This window comes from Salmo trutta, chromosome 23, assembly GCF_901001165.1.
Source record: "Salmo trutta chromosome 23, fSalTru1.1, whole genome shotgun sequence".
In the NCBI taxonomy this organism is placed as follows: Eukaryota; Metazoa; Chordata; class Actinopteri; order Salmoniformes; family Salmonidae; genus Salmo; species Salmo trutta.
The window spans coordinates 25,768,457-25,782,653 of record NC_042979.1 but is presented as its reverse complement, the minus strand read 5'-3'; the positions used below and the strand labels follow the sequence as shown (position 1 = coordinate 25,782,653).

The following is a 14,197-nucleotide window of genomic DNA, read 5'->3' as shown; positions in this document are numbered from 1 at the left end:
TATTCATCGACCTGGCCAAGGCTTTCGACTCTGTCAATCACCACATTCTTATCTGCAGACTCAACAGCCTTGGTTTCTCAAATGACTGCCTCGCCTGGTTCACCAGCTTCTTCTCAGACAGAGTTCAGTGTGTCAAATCGGAGGGCCTGTTGTCCGGACCTCTGGCAGTCACTATGGGGGTGCCACAGGGTTCAATTCTCGGGCTGACTCTCTTCCCTGTTTACATCAATGATGTCGCTCTTGCTGCTGGTGATTCTCTGATCCACCTCTACGCAGACGACACCTTTCTGTATACTTCTGGCCCTTCTTTGGATACTGTGTTAACCAACCTCCAGACGAGCTTCAATGCCATACAACTCTCCTTCCGTGGCCCCCAACTGCTCTGAAATACAAGTAAAACTAAATGCATGCTCTTCAACCGATCGCTGCCCACATCTGCCCGCCCGTCAAGCATCACCACCCTGGACGGTTCTGACTTAAAATATGTGGACAACTACAAATACCTAGGTGTCCGGTTAGACTGTAAACTCTCCTTCCAGACTCACATTATGCATCTCCAATCCAAAATTAAATCTTGAATTTGCATCCTGTGTTGTTGTATGTGTCAAACTGCTTGCTTTATCTTGGCCAGGTCGCAATTGTAAATGAGAACATGTTCTCAACTTGCCTACCTGGTTAAATAAAGGTGAAATAAATAAAATGATGCACACAGCAATACATTCTAGATTGATCTTTATATTAATCTGCTAGTATGGCAAACTATGTGGAAGGAGCAGAATGAACTTAATCTTTTATCCTCCACAGTAACAATGATGCTGCTCACTCAAACAACTCGTTCTATATTTCGGGGCTCATAAGTGTGGCATTGCGAGCTAGCTCATTAAGCCTGTTTTGTATTTCTGAGTCATACTTTAAGATGAAGTTGAAGATTTCTAAAAAGTTACCTTTGTTAATTGCGTCTTCAGTTTCTCTATGCCCTATGAGTGGAATATCCTCCTTTGCACACATTAGAACAATATCTATTACCACTTTAACATGTGCATGGTTACTTTCTATAAAATCCATGTTTGCATCACCATGTATTTGGTTCAACACAGCGATTGCAGTTGTTTCTATCCTGGTGCCACCTGCTAATGTCTCATTCTGGAAGCTATCGGTAGATTGATCCAAATTATTTTCTGGCACACACTCCTTTTCCTCCAGACGTCTTTTTTTGAAAAACCTAGCGATCGACATTTGGTTTGCCATTGCTTGAACTACTAAATTTGAGTAAGCTAGCGTGGTAGATTTTGCTAGCTTATGCGCTACAAAGTTTAGCCACATGACGTTGCTAGGTTGTTGAGGTAAACAACCATATGATTTTTTTTTTATGTAACTAATAGTCGGAAGCAAACTTGATTGTCGCTGACTTTCTTTGTTATATTATAATAAAATTATCCATAGAAAATACATCGCACATGCATTTCATTTAAAAATGTAATAAAATAAAACACAATTTAAATTGGTCTTACATTTACATTTACGTCATTTAGCAGACGCTCTTATCCAGAGCGACTTACAAATTGGTGCATTCACCTTATGATATCCAGTGGAACAACCACTTTACAATAGTACATCTATATCTTTTTGGGGGGAGGGTGGGTGGGGGGTGGTGGGGGTCGGGGGGGGGGGGGGGTTAGAAGGATTACTTAATCCTATCCCAGGTATTTCTTAAAGAGGTGGGGTTTCAGGTGTCTCCGGAAGGTGGTGATTGACTCCGTTGTCCTGGCGTCGTGAGGGAGCTTGTTCCACCATTGGGGTGTCAGAGCAGCGAACAGTTTTGACTGGGCTGAGCGGGAACTGTGCTTCCGCAGAGGTAGGGAGGCGAGCAGGCCAGAGGTGGATGAATGCAGTGCCCTTCTTTGGGTGTAGGGACTGATCAGAGCCTGAAGGTACGGAGGTGCCGTTCCCCTCACAGCTCCGTAGGCAAGCACCATGGTCTTGTAGCAGATGCGAGCTTCAACTGGAAGCCAGTGGAGTGTGCAGAGGAGCGGGGTGACGTGAGAGAACTTGGGAAGGTTGAACACCAGACGGGCTGCGGCGTTCTGGATGAGTTGTAGGGGTTTAATGGCCCAGACAAGGAGCCCCGCCAACAGCGAGTTGCAGTAATCCAGACGGGAGATGACAAGTGCCTGGATTAGGACCTGCACCGCTTCCTGTGTGAGGCAGGGTCGTACTCTGCGAATGTTGTAGAGCATGAACCTACAGGATCAGGTCACCGCCTTGATGTTAGCGGAGAACGGCAGGGTGTTGTCCAGGGTCATGCCAAGGCTCTTAGCACTCTGGGAGGAGGACACAATGGAGTTGTCAACCGTGATGGCGAGATCATGGAACGGGCAGTCCTTCCCCGGGAGGAAGAGCAGCTCCGCCTTGCCGAGGTTCAGCTTGAGGAGGTTATCCGTCATCCACACTGATATGTCTGCCAGACATGCAAAGATGCGATTCGCCACCTGGTTATCAGAAGGGGGAAAGGAGAAGATTAATTGTGTGTCGTCTGCGTAGCAATGATAGGAGAGACCATGTGAGGATATGACAGAGCCAAGTGACTTGGTGTATAGCGAGAATAGGAGAGGGCCTAGAACTGAGCCCTGGGGGACAACAGTGGTGAGAGCACGTGATACGGAGACGGATTCTCACCACGCCACCTGGAAGGAGCGACCTGTCAGGTAGGACGCAATCCAAGAGTGAGCCGCGCCGGAGATGCCCAACTCGGAGAGGGTGGAGAGGAAAGATCTGATGGTTCACAGTATCAAAGGCAGCAGATAGGTCTAGAAGGATGAGAGCAGAGGAGAGAGAGTTAGCTTTAGCAGTGCGGAGAGCCTCCGTTACACAGAGAAGAGCAGTCTCAGTTGAATGACCAGTCTTGAAACCTGACTGATTTGGATCAAGAAGGTCATTCTGAGAGAGATAGCAAGAGAGCTGGCCAAGGACAGCACGCTCAAGAGTTTTGGAGAGAAAAGAAAGAAGGGATACTGGTCTGTAGTTGTTGACATCGGAGGGATCGAGTGTAGGCTTTTTGAGAAGGGGTGCAACTCTCGCTCTCTTGAAGACGGAAGGGACGTAGCCAGCGGTCAAGGATGAGTTGATGAGCGAGGTGAGGTAAGGGAGAAGGTCTCCGGAAATGGCCTGGAGAAGAGAGTAGGGGATAGGGTCAAGCGGGCAGGTTGTTGGGCGGCCGGCCATCACAAGTCGCAAGATTTCATCTGGAGAGAGAGGGGAGAAAGAGGTCAAAGCATGGGGTAGGGCAATGTGAGCAGGACCAGCGGTGTCATTTGACTTAACAAATGAGGATCGGATGTCGTCAACCTTCTTTTCAAAATGGTTGACAAAGTCATCCACAGAGAGGGAGGAGGGGGAGGAGGGGGAGGAGGATCCAGGAGGGAGGAGAAGGTGGCAAAGAGCTTCCTAGGGTTAGAGGCAGATGCTTGGAATTTAGAGTGGTAGAAAGTGGCTTTAGCAGCAGAAACAGAGGAAGAAAATGTGGTGAGGAGGGAGTGAAAAGATGCCAGGTCCGCAGGGAGGCTAGTTTTCCTCCATTTCCGCTCGGCTGCCCGGAGCCCTGTTCTGTGAGCTCGCAATGAGTCGTCAAGCCACGGAGCAGGAGGGGAGGACCGAGCCGGCCGGGAGGATAGGGGACATAGAGAGTCAAAGGATGCAGAAAGGGAGGAGAGGAGGGTTGAGGAGGCAGACTCAGGAGATTGGTTGGAGATGGATTGTGCAGAGGGAAGAGATGATAGGATGGAAGAGGAGAGAGTAGCCGGAGAGAGAGAGCGAAGGTTGCGACGGCACAATACCATCTGAGTAGGGGCAGAGTGAGTCGTGTTGGAGGAGAGGGAAAAGGACACATGGTAGTGGTCGGAGACTTGGAGGGGAGTTGCAGTGAGATTCGTAGAAGAACAGCAACTAGTAAAGATGAGGTCAAGCGTATTGCCTGCCTTGTGAGTAGGGGGGGACGGTGAGAGGATGAGGTCAAAAGAGGAGAGGAGTGAAAGAAGGAGGCAGAGAGAAATGAGTCAAAGGTAGACGTATGGGGGTGTTAAAGTCACCCAGAATTGTGAGGGGTGAGCCATCCTCAGGAAAGGAACTTATCAAGGCGTCAAGCTCATTGATTAACTCTCCAAGAGAACCTGGAGGGCGATAAATGATAAGGATGTTAAGCTTGAATGGGCTAGTGACTGTGACAGCATGGAATTCAAAGGAGGAGAATGTCCACTTGGGAGAGATGAGGATTCCAGTGCCACCACCCCGCTGACCAGATGCTCTCGGGGTATGCGAGAACACGTGGTCAGACGAGGAGAGAGCAGTAGGAGTAGCAGTGTTTTCTGTGGTAATCCATGTTTCCGTCAGCGCCAAGAAGTCGAGGGACTGGAGGGTAGCATAGGCTGAGATGAACTCTGCCTTGTTGGCCGCAGACCGGCAGTTCCAGAGGCTGCCGGAGACCTGGAATTCCACGTGGGTCGTGCGCGCTGGGACCACCAGGTTAGAGTGGCAGCGGCCATGCGGTGTGAAGCGTTTGTGTGGCCTGTGCAGAGAGGCGAGAACAGGGATAGACAGACACATAGTTGACAGGCTACAGGAGAGGCTACACTAATGCAAAGGAGATTGGAATGAAAATGAACTAAACAACTGGGGAAGCGAGAGAGCAGGGCCTCCCTCACTAACCATTCCATGTATGCACTCCCTGTGGCTCAGTTGGTAGAGCATGGTGTTTGCAACGCCAGCATGGTGTGTGCAATGCCAAGGTTGTGGGTTCGATTCCCACGGGGGGCCAGTACAAAAAAATAAAAATGCATGAAATGTGTGCACTCACTACTGTAAGTTGCTCTGCATAAGAGTGTCTGCTAAATGACTAAAATGTAAAAAAAATTCTGGGAAATTTTTGGGGTAGGCCTGAGATCAAACTGGGTTGGCCAAGGCCAAAAGCATCTTAATTTTATAATAGTGGGACATTTGAGCCAATGAACATAGCCTGTAGCAGTCTACTGAAATTCAATTGGTCAGATTTTTGGACCAATTACGTCTTGACTGCTCTCTAACCGGATTTTTGACAATAGAGATGGAAGGGGACGGTGAAAGGTGAATGATGGCTGACAAAAATAGAGGTAAGTTCGATAGATTTTCAGTAGAGAAACTAGCTAACCAACTATGATTTCAATATTGAAATTGAAGTAGCTAGTTATTTGGTCTTGTTATTAAAGCAGGCTATTGATGAGGCAAGCTAACTAGCTAACTATTGTTTAGCCATGTGGTTTAACCAAAGCTGCTGTCAATTGGTTTGAAAGATGGTTCTATACTGAATGTATGTGATAGTCATTGCTAAACGATATGAGTACTGTAGGTAAGGGATGAAGTGAACCTAATGGAGGATAGAAATGTAGAAATGTAACCCCACTCAAATCCATAGACAGAGCTATGTATGCAATCACTGAACATTGTGCCTCCTTCTAAAACCTCAAGGTTACTCACCTCAGATTAATTGGGACAGAGCTCATGTCATTGTTTTTAGGTGGAATCTTATGTTGAATGATACATTTATTCTAATTGCACTTATCTTTTGTCTACTTGTGCTCTTTCAAACAGATGGCTCTGGCTTGCTGATAACATCTGATCTGATGAGACTCCCTATGGGATTTGACTAATCTATTACTGTCTTTATTCAATAAAACTTCCAATGTCAAATATAAATAATGTGGGGTTCTGTATTTGAAACATCATTGCGCGAGCAAACACTGAGTTATGTGTGAAGAACTGTGGTTGAGCAAGCAGAGGATGGGTCCCGCGAGTGCACAGGCCAGTCAAGAGCGCAGTTTAAACTTGAGAGCTTGCAAGTGTGACTTTAAGCAAGCAAAACATCATTTGCACAGATCAACCCCCCCCAAAAAATATTAAACAGTATGTATAGCTAGAACTGTAAGCAAAGAAACGTGATTAAAAGCTTTAATTGTCCACCAGCAATAGTCACTTGTCAATGTCAAGTTTTCGCTCTCAGTTTCTCAAATTGCTCTCTCTCATGTCTTGGCAACTTTGGGTTTGGATTTCAGGCTGGTGGGGGCAAGGTTAACGATGGGTGCGTGTCTAGAAACCTTAGATTGGTCACTGGAGTGATGGATGAACTAACAAATTCATGCCCTTGCCCAGTCCAGTGTTGTGATTGGCTATTACGAGCATTCTGCTTGCAATGCATTGCAGAGCCATCTGTTTGGAAACCCAGCAGCATGATAACCAAATTAATTGGGAAATAAAACCTAATAGGTATAGCGAACACCGTAAACCGAGTCCCCTAATTAGAGGCAGGATCGAATATTTAGGACTCTCTCACACACACACACACACACACACACACACACACACACACACACACACACACACACACACACACACACAGCACATGGGGATTTTGAATTAAGGGATAATCTGCTACGTGCTACTGTTTATCCAGTACATAACCAATCCCAAATAATAATTGTAAACTGACATATGATAAACCAGCTAAACTCAGGTTATCATGTCAGAATCAGCTTTATTCGCCATATACATTTGCATGTACAGGATTTTGACTCTGAAATGGTGCTGCCACAATAAACAGAATATACAGACTCGTAGTGTACATACTGTATGTGGGTCTGAAAGTTCTGCATTTACAGTGCATTCGGAAAGTATTCAGACCACTTGACTTTTTCCACATTTTGTTAAGTTACAGCCTTAATCTAAAATTTATAAAATAATTTTATTCCCTCAATCTTCACACAATACCCCATAATGACAAAGTGAAAACAGGTTTAGATTCTTTTGCAAATTTGTACAAATTAAAAAACAGAAACCTTATTTACATAAGTATTCAGACCCTTTGCTCAGATGCATCATGTTTCCATTGATCATCTTTGAATTGTTTCTACAACTTGATTGAAGTTCACTTGTGGTAAATTCAATTGATTGGATATGATTTGGAAAGGCACACACCTGTCTATATAAGGTCTCACAGTTGACAGTGCATGTCAGAGCAAAAACCAAACTATGACGTCGAAGGAGTTGTCCGCAGAGCTCCATATTTTTTGAATTTCCCAATGATGGAGACCATTGTGCTCTTGGAAACTTTCAACAATCTAGAAATAGTTTTATTCTCTTCCCCAGATATATGCCTCATCACAATTCTATATCTGAGATCTACAGACAGTTCCTTGGACTTCATGGTGTAGTTTCTGCTCTGACTTGCACTGCCAACTGTGGAACATGTCCAAACGATTGAATTGGCCACAGATGGACTCCAATCAAGTTGCAGTGACTTCTCAAGGATGATCAAAGGAAATTGGATGCACCTGATCTCAATTTGGAGTGTTGTAGTAAAGAGGTGTGAATACTTATGTAAATTAGATTATTCTGTATTTCATTTTCAATAAATTAGCAACATTTCCAAAAAAACATGAATTTTCTTTGTCATTATGGGGTATTTATTGTGTGTCGATGGGTGAGGAAAAACACATTTAATCAATTTTGAATTCAGGATGTAAAACAACAAAATGTGGACTAAGTCAATGGGTATGAATACTGAAGGCACTGTACACAGTCAGGTCCATCATTATTGGCATCCTTGGTAAAGATGAGCAACAAATACTATATATTGTATGCTAAAAATTAGAAATATTCTTTTATACTAATGCAATTGCTTTGAGTAAAAGATTTTGTAATTAAAAATAATCAAAAACATTATTGCCACCCCTGTGACCAATACTCTTGCATCCTCCCCTTGCGAGGATAACGACACTGAGCCTTTTTCTAAAATGTTTTATGAGATTGGAGAAGACGTTGGGAAGGATCTTAGACCATTTATCCATACAGAATCTTACAAGATCCTTGATATCCTTTGTCTGCTCTTATGCACTGCCCCCTTCAATTCAAACCATATGTTTTCAATGGGGTTCAAGTCCGGAGACTGAGATGGTCATTGCAAAATTTTAAAGCAGAAGGCCATCTCAGTCAGCCAACTTGAAACCCATTTAAAACCTGTGGTTTGAATTGAAGAGGTCAGTCCTTAACAGCAGACGAACGATATCAAGGATCTGTAAAGATTCTGTATTAGGATCCCTCCCAACGTGTACTCCAATCTCATAAAACATTATAGAAAAAGTCTCGGCGTCATTATCCTTGCAAGTGGTGCCAGTAATGAGCTTTTAAATGTTTTATTTTCTATTACTTGTTGAACAAAATCTCTTTCTCTGAGCAATTGTATTAGCATAAGATAATATAATTTCCCAATTTGTTTTGGAGCATACAGTATAGCTCAGTATTGTTATTATTTATTTTATTCAGTCTTTTTTGCTCATCTTTGTCAGTGGTGCCAATAATTCTGGACCTGACTGTATTTCTCTTTCTGTCTCTCTCTCGCAGTGTGTGGTGTTTTTCAGTAGGTTTTAGTGCAGCACTTAGTTGGCCCCCCCCCCTCCATGTGCTTCTGCTTCTAATGCAGCCAGCCAGCTGTGGCTCTGTGACTGAGAGCTACACACACACACAAGGACCTGCTGCTGCTCTACTGTCCTTACTGACAGAGAAAGTGGTGAAGATATCTTTCCCTGAGTGTACTGTTTTACGTGCCTCTTATGAATGCACCCACCTAAATCTCCTCTCGTTGTCTCATGTATGTGTCTTCAGGATCCTGGCCACGGTGGGCTCAGACTTTGACCTGAGGACTCTGCGAGCGGTGAGAGTACTGAGACCACTCAAACTGGTGTCTGGCATCCCCAGTAAGTCACTGACATCAACAACAGGTCAAAGGTTACTTAGTGTGCACCATAACGGTACTGTAGCGTTAATAAAATATGGAAGATTTGTATACAGATCGTACATTTTTAAACACACAAACTGACTTATTAAGTATGATATATCTTATCTTACATGGTCTACATATGGCACCTCTCTCTCCCATCCCCCTCCATCTCTCTTCCTTCCCAATCCATCTCTCTCCACAGGTCTTCAGGTGGTGTTGAAGTCTATCATGAAGGCCATGGTGCCTCTGCTCCAGATAGGCATGCTGCTCTTCTTCGCCATACTCATGTTTGCCATCATTGGAGTGGAGTTCTACATGGGCAAGTTCCACTCCACCTGCTTCACTGTCGACACTGGTGAGTGCTGAATGGATTACACACACATACTGCACACAGTACTGTACACAGTAGTAGTATGCACACACACACACACACACACACACACACACACACACACGTAATGGAAACACAACACACAGTACCAAGTTTTAGGCCTCCCTTACTTGTCTTCATTTTGATAGCCTTTTATAGCCAGATTTTGATAGATCACCTCTCAAGGTTGGATAAATATGTGTCTCTCAGTAACTAGTTGATGGAGCTGAAATAGATAGATATTCTCCCACTGGAGTCAGTGTGTTGATGTGGAGGTGAAAATGGATCTGATAGAAAACAGTTCCTGTATGCATACTTTATGCCATCAGTGTCAGTGGAGGGTGTGAGTTGATCATAGTGTTGACGGCTCTACCAGCTGGAGGTTGTGTGTGTGTGTGTTTGACCCTCTGTGGTGTGTGAGGTCATGACAGCCTGCTAATGTAAGTGTGTGTGTACATGTGAGTTATTTTAGTAAAGAACAGTGGGGTAACAAATCAGCTCAAGGCACTGGTAGCATCTCTCCAGTTGCAGGTTGCTGTGTGTGCGAGTCACCAGCAGGTGTGCACTGAGTGCATGTTAGTATGAGTATGTGTGTACCATATTTTAAGCTCACTTAATCTGCCAGTGTGTTTGTTTTACTGTATGTGTTGTAATTACAGTAACTCACTCTCTCCCTCCCCCTCTCCCCTGTGTCCCCCCCCCCCACACCGCCCTACCTTCCCCTCCTCCCTCCCTCACCCCATCTCTCCCTGTTATTTTTCTATCCCTTTCTCCCTACCACTCCCCCTCCCTCCCCCTCTCTCTTCCCCCTCCCACTCTCTCTCCCTTCTTTCTCTTCTCCCCCATCCAGGTGAGCGAGCAGCAGCGTTCCCCTGTGGTACGGAGGCCCCAGCCAGGATGTGTCCTAATGGTACCGAGTGTACAGAGTACTGGATCGGCCCCAACTACGGCATCACCAACTTTGACAACATCCTGTTTGCCGTGCTCACTGTCTTCCAGTGCATCACCATGGAGGGATGGGTGGACATCCTCTACAATGTAAGACCTCTGTCTTTCATTATTTCGCTCTCTCTCTCCATCTGTCTCTTTTACGCTTTCTCCAAGAACAATGTCACCTATATAGGGTTACAAAATTCAGTCAACTCTCCCAAAATTCTCAGGTTTTTCAGAAATCCTGGTTGGAGAATTCTGGATTTCCTGCCTGATTCTGTGAATGTTTCAACTAGGTTTTCTGGAAAACTGGCACACTTGGGAAAGATACTGGAATTTTGCAACCCTACACACACATTACTTTTCCACTTACTGTGAACTAAGAGCTGACACATCCCACACTTTCCTTCTCTCTCACGGTTTCTCTCCCTTTAAACTGATATGGATAGGGGGCAGTATTTTCACGGCCGGATGAAAAAACTTACCCGATTTAAACTGGTTACTACTCTTGTCCAGAAACGAGATTTGGATAGAAAACACTCTGAAGTTTCTAAAACTGTTTGAATGGTGTCTGTGAGTATAACAGAACTCATATGGCAGGCAAAAACCTGAGAAAAAGTCAGTTCTTCTTTCTAGTCCCTTTCGAAACTACAGTATCTGTGGGGTTGCGTTGCACTTTCTAAGGCTTCCATTGGCTGTCTAAAGCCTTCAGAAAGTGGTTTGAGCCTTCTCCTGTCACTGGGTAGAGTATAGGAGCTCAGTTACTGAGTGGTCTGCCTGGCAACAAAGGGATTGGATATGCGCAGTCCCGCGAGCTCGCTGTTTTTTCTTTTTCTCCTTGAATGAATACGCTATTGTCCAGTTGGAATATTATCGCAATTTTACGTAAAAAATACCATTAAAAAATGATTTTAAACAGCGTTTGACATGCTTCTAAGTACGGTAATGGAACATTTTGACTTTTTCTGTCTCGAATTGCGCTCGTGCGTTAGCCTTTGGATAGTGACCTGAACGCACGAACAAAACGGAGGTATTTGGGCATAACTATGGATTATTTCGAACAAAAACAACATTTCTTGTGGAAGTAGCAGTCCTGGGAGTGCATTCTGATGAAGATCAGCAAAGGTAAAAGCATATTTCTAATACTAATTCAGAGTTTAGTGAGCCCCAAACTTGGTGGGTGTCAAAATAGCTAGCCGTGATGGCGAGCTATGTACTCAGAATATTGAAAAATGTGCTTTCTCCGTAAAGCTATTTTAAAATCTGACACAGCGGTTGCATAAAGGAGTTCTGTATCTATAATTCTTAAAATAATTTATGTATTTTGTCAACGCTTATGATGAGTATTTTTGTAAATTCACCGGAAGTTTTTGGTGGGAATACATTTTCTGAACATCACGCGCCAATGTAAAATGCTGTTTTTGGATATAAATATGAACTTAATTGAACAAAACATACATGTATTGTGTAACATAATGACCTAGGAGTGTCATCTGATGAAGATCATCAAAGGTTAGTGCTTCATTTAGCTGTGTTTTGGGTTTTATTGACACATGTCCTTGCTTGGAAAATGGCTGTGTGGTTATTTTAGTCTATGTACTCTCCTAACATAATCTAATGTTTTGCTTTCGCTGTAAAGCCTTTTTGAAATCGGACAATGTGGTTGGATTAAGGAGAAGTGTATCTTTAAAATGGTGTAAAATAGTCGTATGTTTGAGAAATTGAAATTATTGAATTTTTGAGGTTTTGTATTTCGCGCCAGGCTGTTCCATTGGATTTTGGCTAGGCGTTCCGCTAGCGGAACGTCTGTCCTCAACAGGAATATTCTATTGGGTATGTAGTGAGTGCATGTCTGTGAATAGAAAGCATGGGGAGAAAGAGGGCTACTAGAGGTTTATTTGACTGAGTAGCAAACGTGAGAATGCTAATCATTGACTACAGCTCAGTGTTCAACACCATACTGCCCTCAAACCTCATCACTAAGCCCTCTGCAACTCGGTCCTGTACTTCCTGATGGGCCGCCCCCAGGTGGTAAGGGTTGGTAACAACACATCTGCCACGCTGATCCTCAACATGGGGGCCCCCCGGGTGCGTTCTCAGTCTCATCCTGTACTCCCTGTTCACCTATGACTGCATGGCCAAGCACGACTCCAAACAACATTGTTTGCCGACGACACAACAGTGGTAGGCCTGATCACCGACAACGAGGAGACAGCCTATACGGAGGAGATCAGAGACCTCGCAGTGTGGTGCCAGGATAACAACCTCTCCCTCTCCCTCAACGTGATCAAGACAAAGGAGATGATCGTGGACTACAGGAAAAGGATGACCGAGCACACCTCCATTCTCATCGATTGGGCTGTAGTGGACCAGGTTAAGAGGTTCAAGTTCCTTGGTGTCCACATCACTAACAAACTAACATGGTCCAAACACACCAAGACAGTCGTGAAGAGGGCACAACAACACCTATTCCCCCTCAGGAGAAAGATTTGGCATGGGCCCTCGGATCCTCAAAGTTCTACAGCTGCACCATCAAGAGCATACTGACTGGTTGCATCAACTGCTTGGCCTCCGACCGCAAGGCACAACAGAGGGTAGTTTGTATGGCCCAGTACATCACTGGGGCCAAGCTTCCTGCCATCCAGGACCTCTATACCAGGCGGTGTTAGATGAAGGCCCTAAAAACTGTCAAAGACTGCAGCCACCCAAGTCATAGACTGTTCTCTCTGCTACCGCACGGCAAGCAGTACCGGAACGCAAAGTCGAGGTCCAAGAGGCTTCTTTACAGCTTCTACCCCCAAGCCATAAGACTCCTGAACATCTAATCAAATGGCTACCTGGACTATTTGCATTGACCCCCCCCCCCCCTTACACTGCTGCTACTCTGTTTATTATCTATGCATAGTTACTTTACCTCTACCTACATGTACATATTACCTCAATTACCTCGACTAACCTGTGCCCTCGCACATTCACTCTGACTTCAGTTGATTTTAGTAAACACTTATTTTTCTTCAAACTGCATTGTTGGTTAAGGGCTTGTAAGTAAGCATTTCACTCTAAGGTCTACACCTGTTGTATTCGGCACATATGACAAATAAGATTTGATTTGAACAGAACTGAGGATCTGGAGGTAGCGTACGTGTCTGCTGTGCTGCTGTGTGTGTATGTGCACAGAATGACACACACACACACACACACACACACACACACACACACACACACACACACACACACACACACACACACAGCAACCTGCAACTGGGGAGATGTTACCAGTGCCTTGAGCTGATTTGTTACCCCACTGTTCTTTACTAAAATAACTCACATGTACACACACACACTTACATTAGCAGGCTGTCAAGACCTCTCACACCACCACCACACAGAGGGACAAGCACACACACACAACCTCCAGCTGGTAGTGCCGTCAACACTATGATCAACTCACACCCTCCACTGACACTGATGGCATAAAGTATGCATACAGGAACTGTTTTCTATCAGATCCATTTTCACCTCCACATCAACACACTGACTCCAGTGGGAGAATATCTATCTATTTCAGCTCCATCAACTAGTTACTGAGAGACACATATTTATCCAACCTTGAGAGGTGATCTATCAAAATCTGGCTATAAAAGGCTATCAAAATGAAGACAAGTAAGGGAGGCCTAAACTTGGTACCGTGTGTGTGTGTGTGTGTGTGTTTAGATTAGAGAGTTTAATAGTCACATGTACAGGGTTGCAGATGTAATTACAGGGTACAGTGAAAATTCCAACCAACAATGCAGGACAAAGTGACATATAGATAATAATAATAATATATATTAAGGGGTGTTAGAGCAGCAGGGGAGGAGGGGATGGGGGGGGGTAGGAATACCAGGGGAGTAGGAAGGGGGGACAGGGCGAGCAGGTATCTGACTAGTGGTAGCTATTCAGCATGATAAAATGTCCATTTTAGTTGGGGTCAGTGTAAAAATGTCCGTTGAGGAGGTTGTGGGGGGGTGGGTAGGAAGTCCAAGTGGGCGGGGGGGAGCAGGTAGCTGACTAGTGGTGGTACTGGGGGTAAAAACTATAGGCCAGTCTTACAGTTT

The 14,197-nt window shown here is 44.7% G+C and overlaps 1 protein-coding gene across 1 annotated transcript in view; it reads left to right on the top strand.

Annotated features, from left to right (window-relative positions):
* The window catches only part of LOC115159666 (voltage-dependent N-type calcium channel subunit alpha-1B), a 254,642-nt gene that overhangs the window by 118,004 nt on the left and 122,441 nt on the right, over positions 1-14,197 (top strand). The window contains exons 7-9 of the mRNA XM_029709608.1: positions 8,686-8,777; positions 9,003-9,155; positions 10,021-10,208. Of these exons, the coding sequence (XP_029565468.1) occupies positions 8,686-8,777; positions 9,003-9,155; positions 10,021-10,208 (433 nt within the window). The remainder of the gene's footprint in view (positions 1-8,685; positions 8,778-9,002; positions 9,156-10,020; positions 10,209-14,197) is intronic.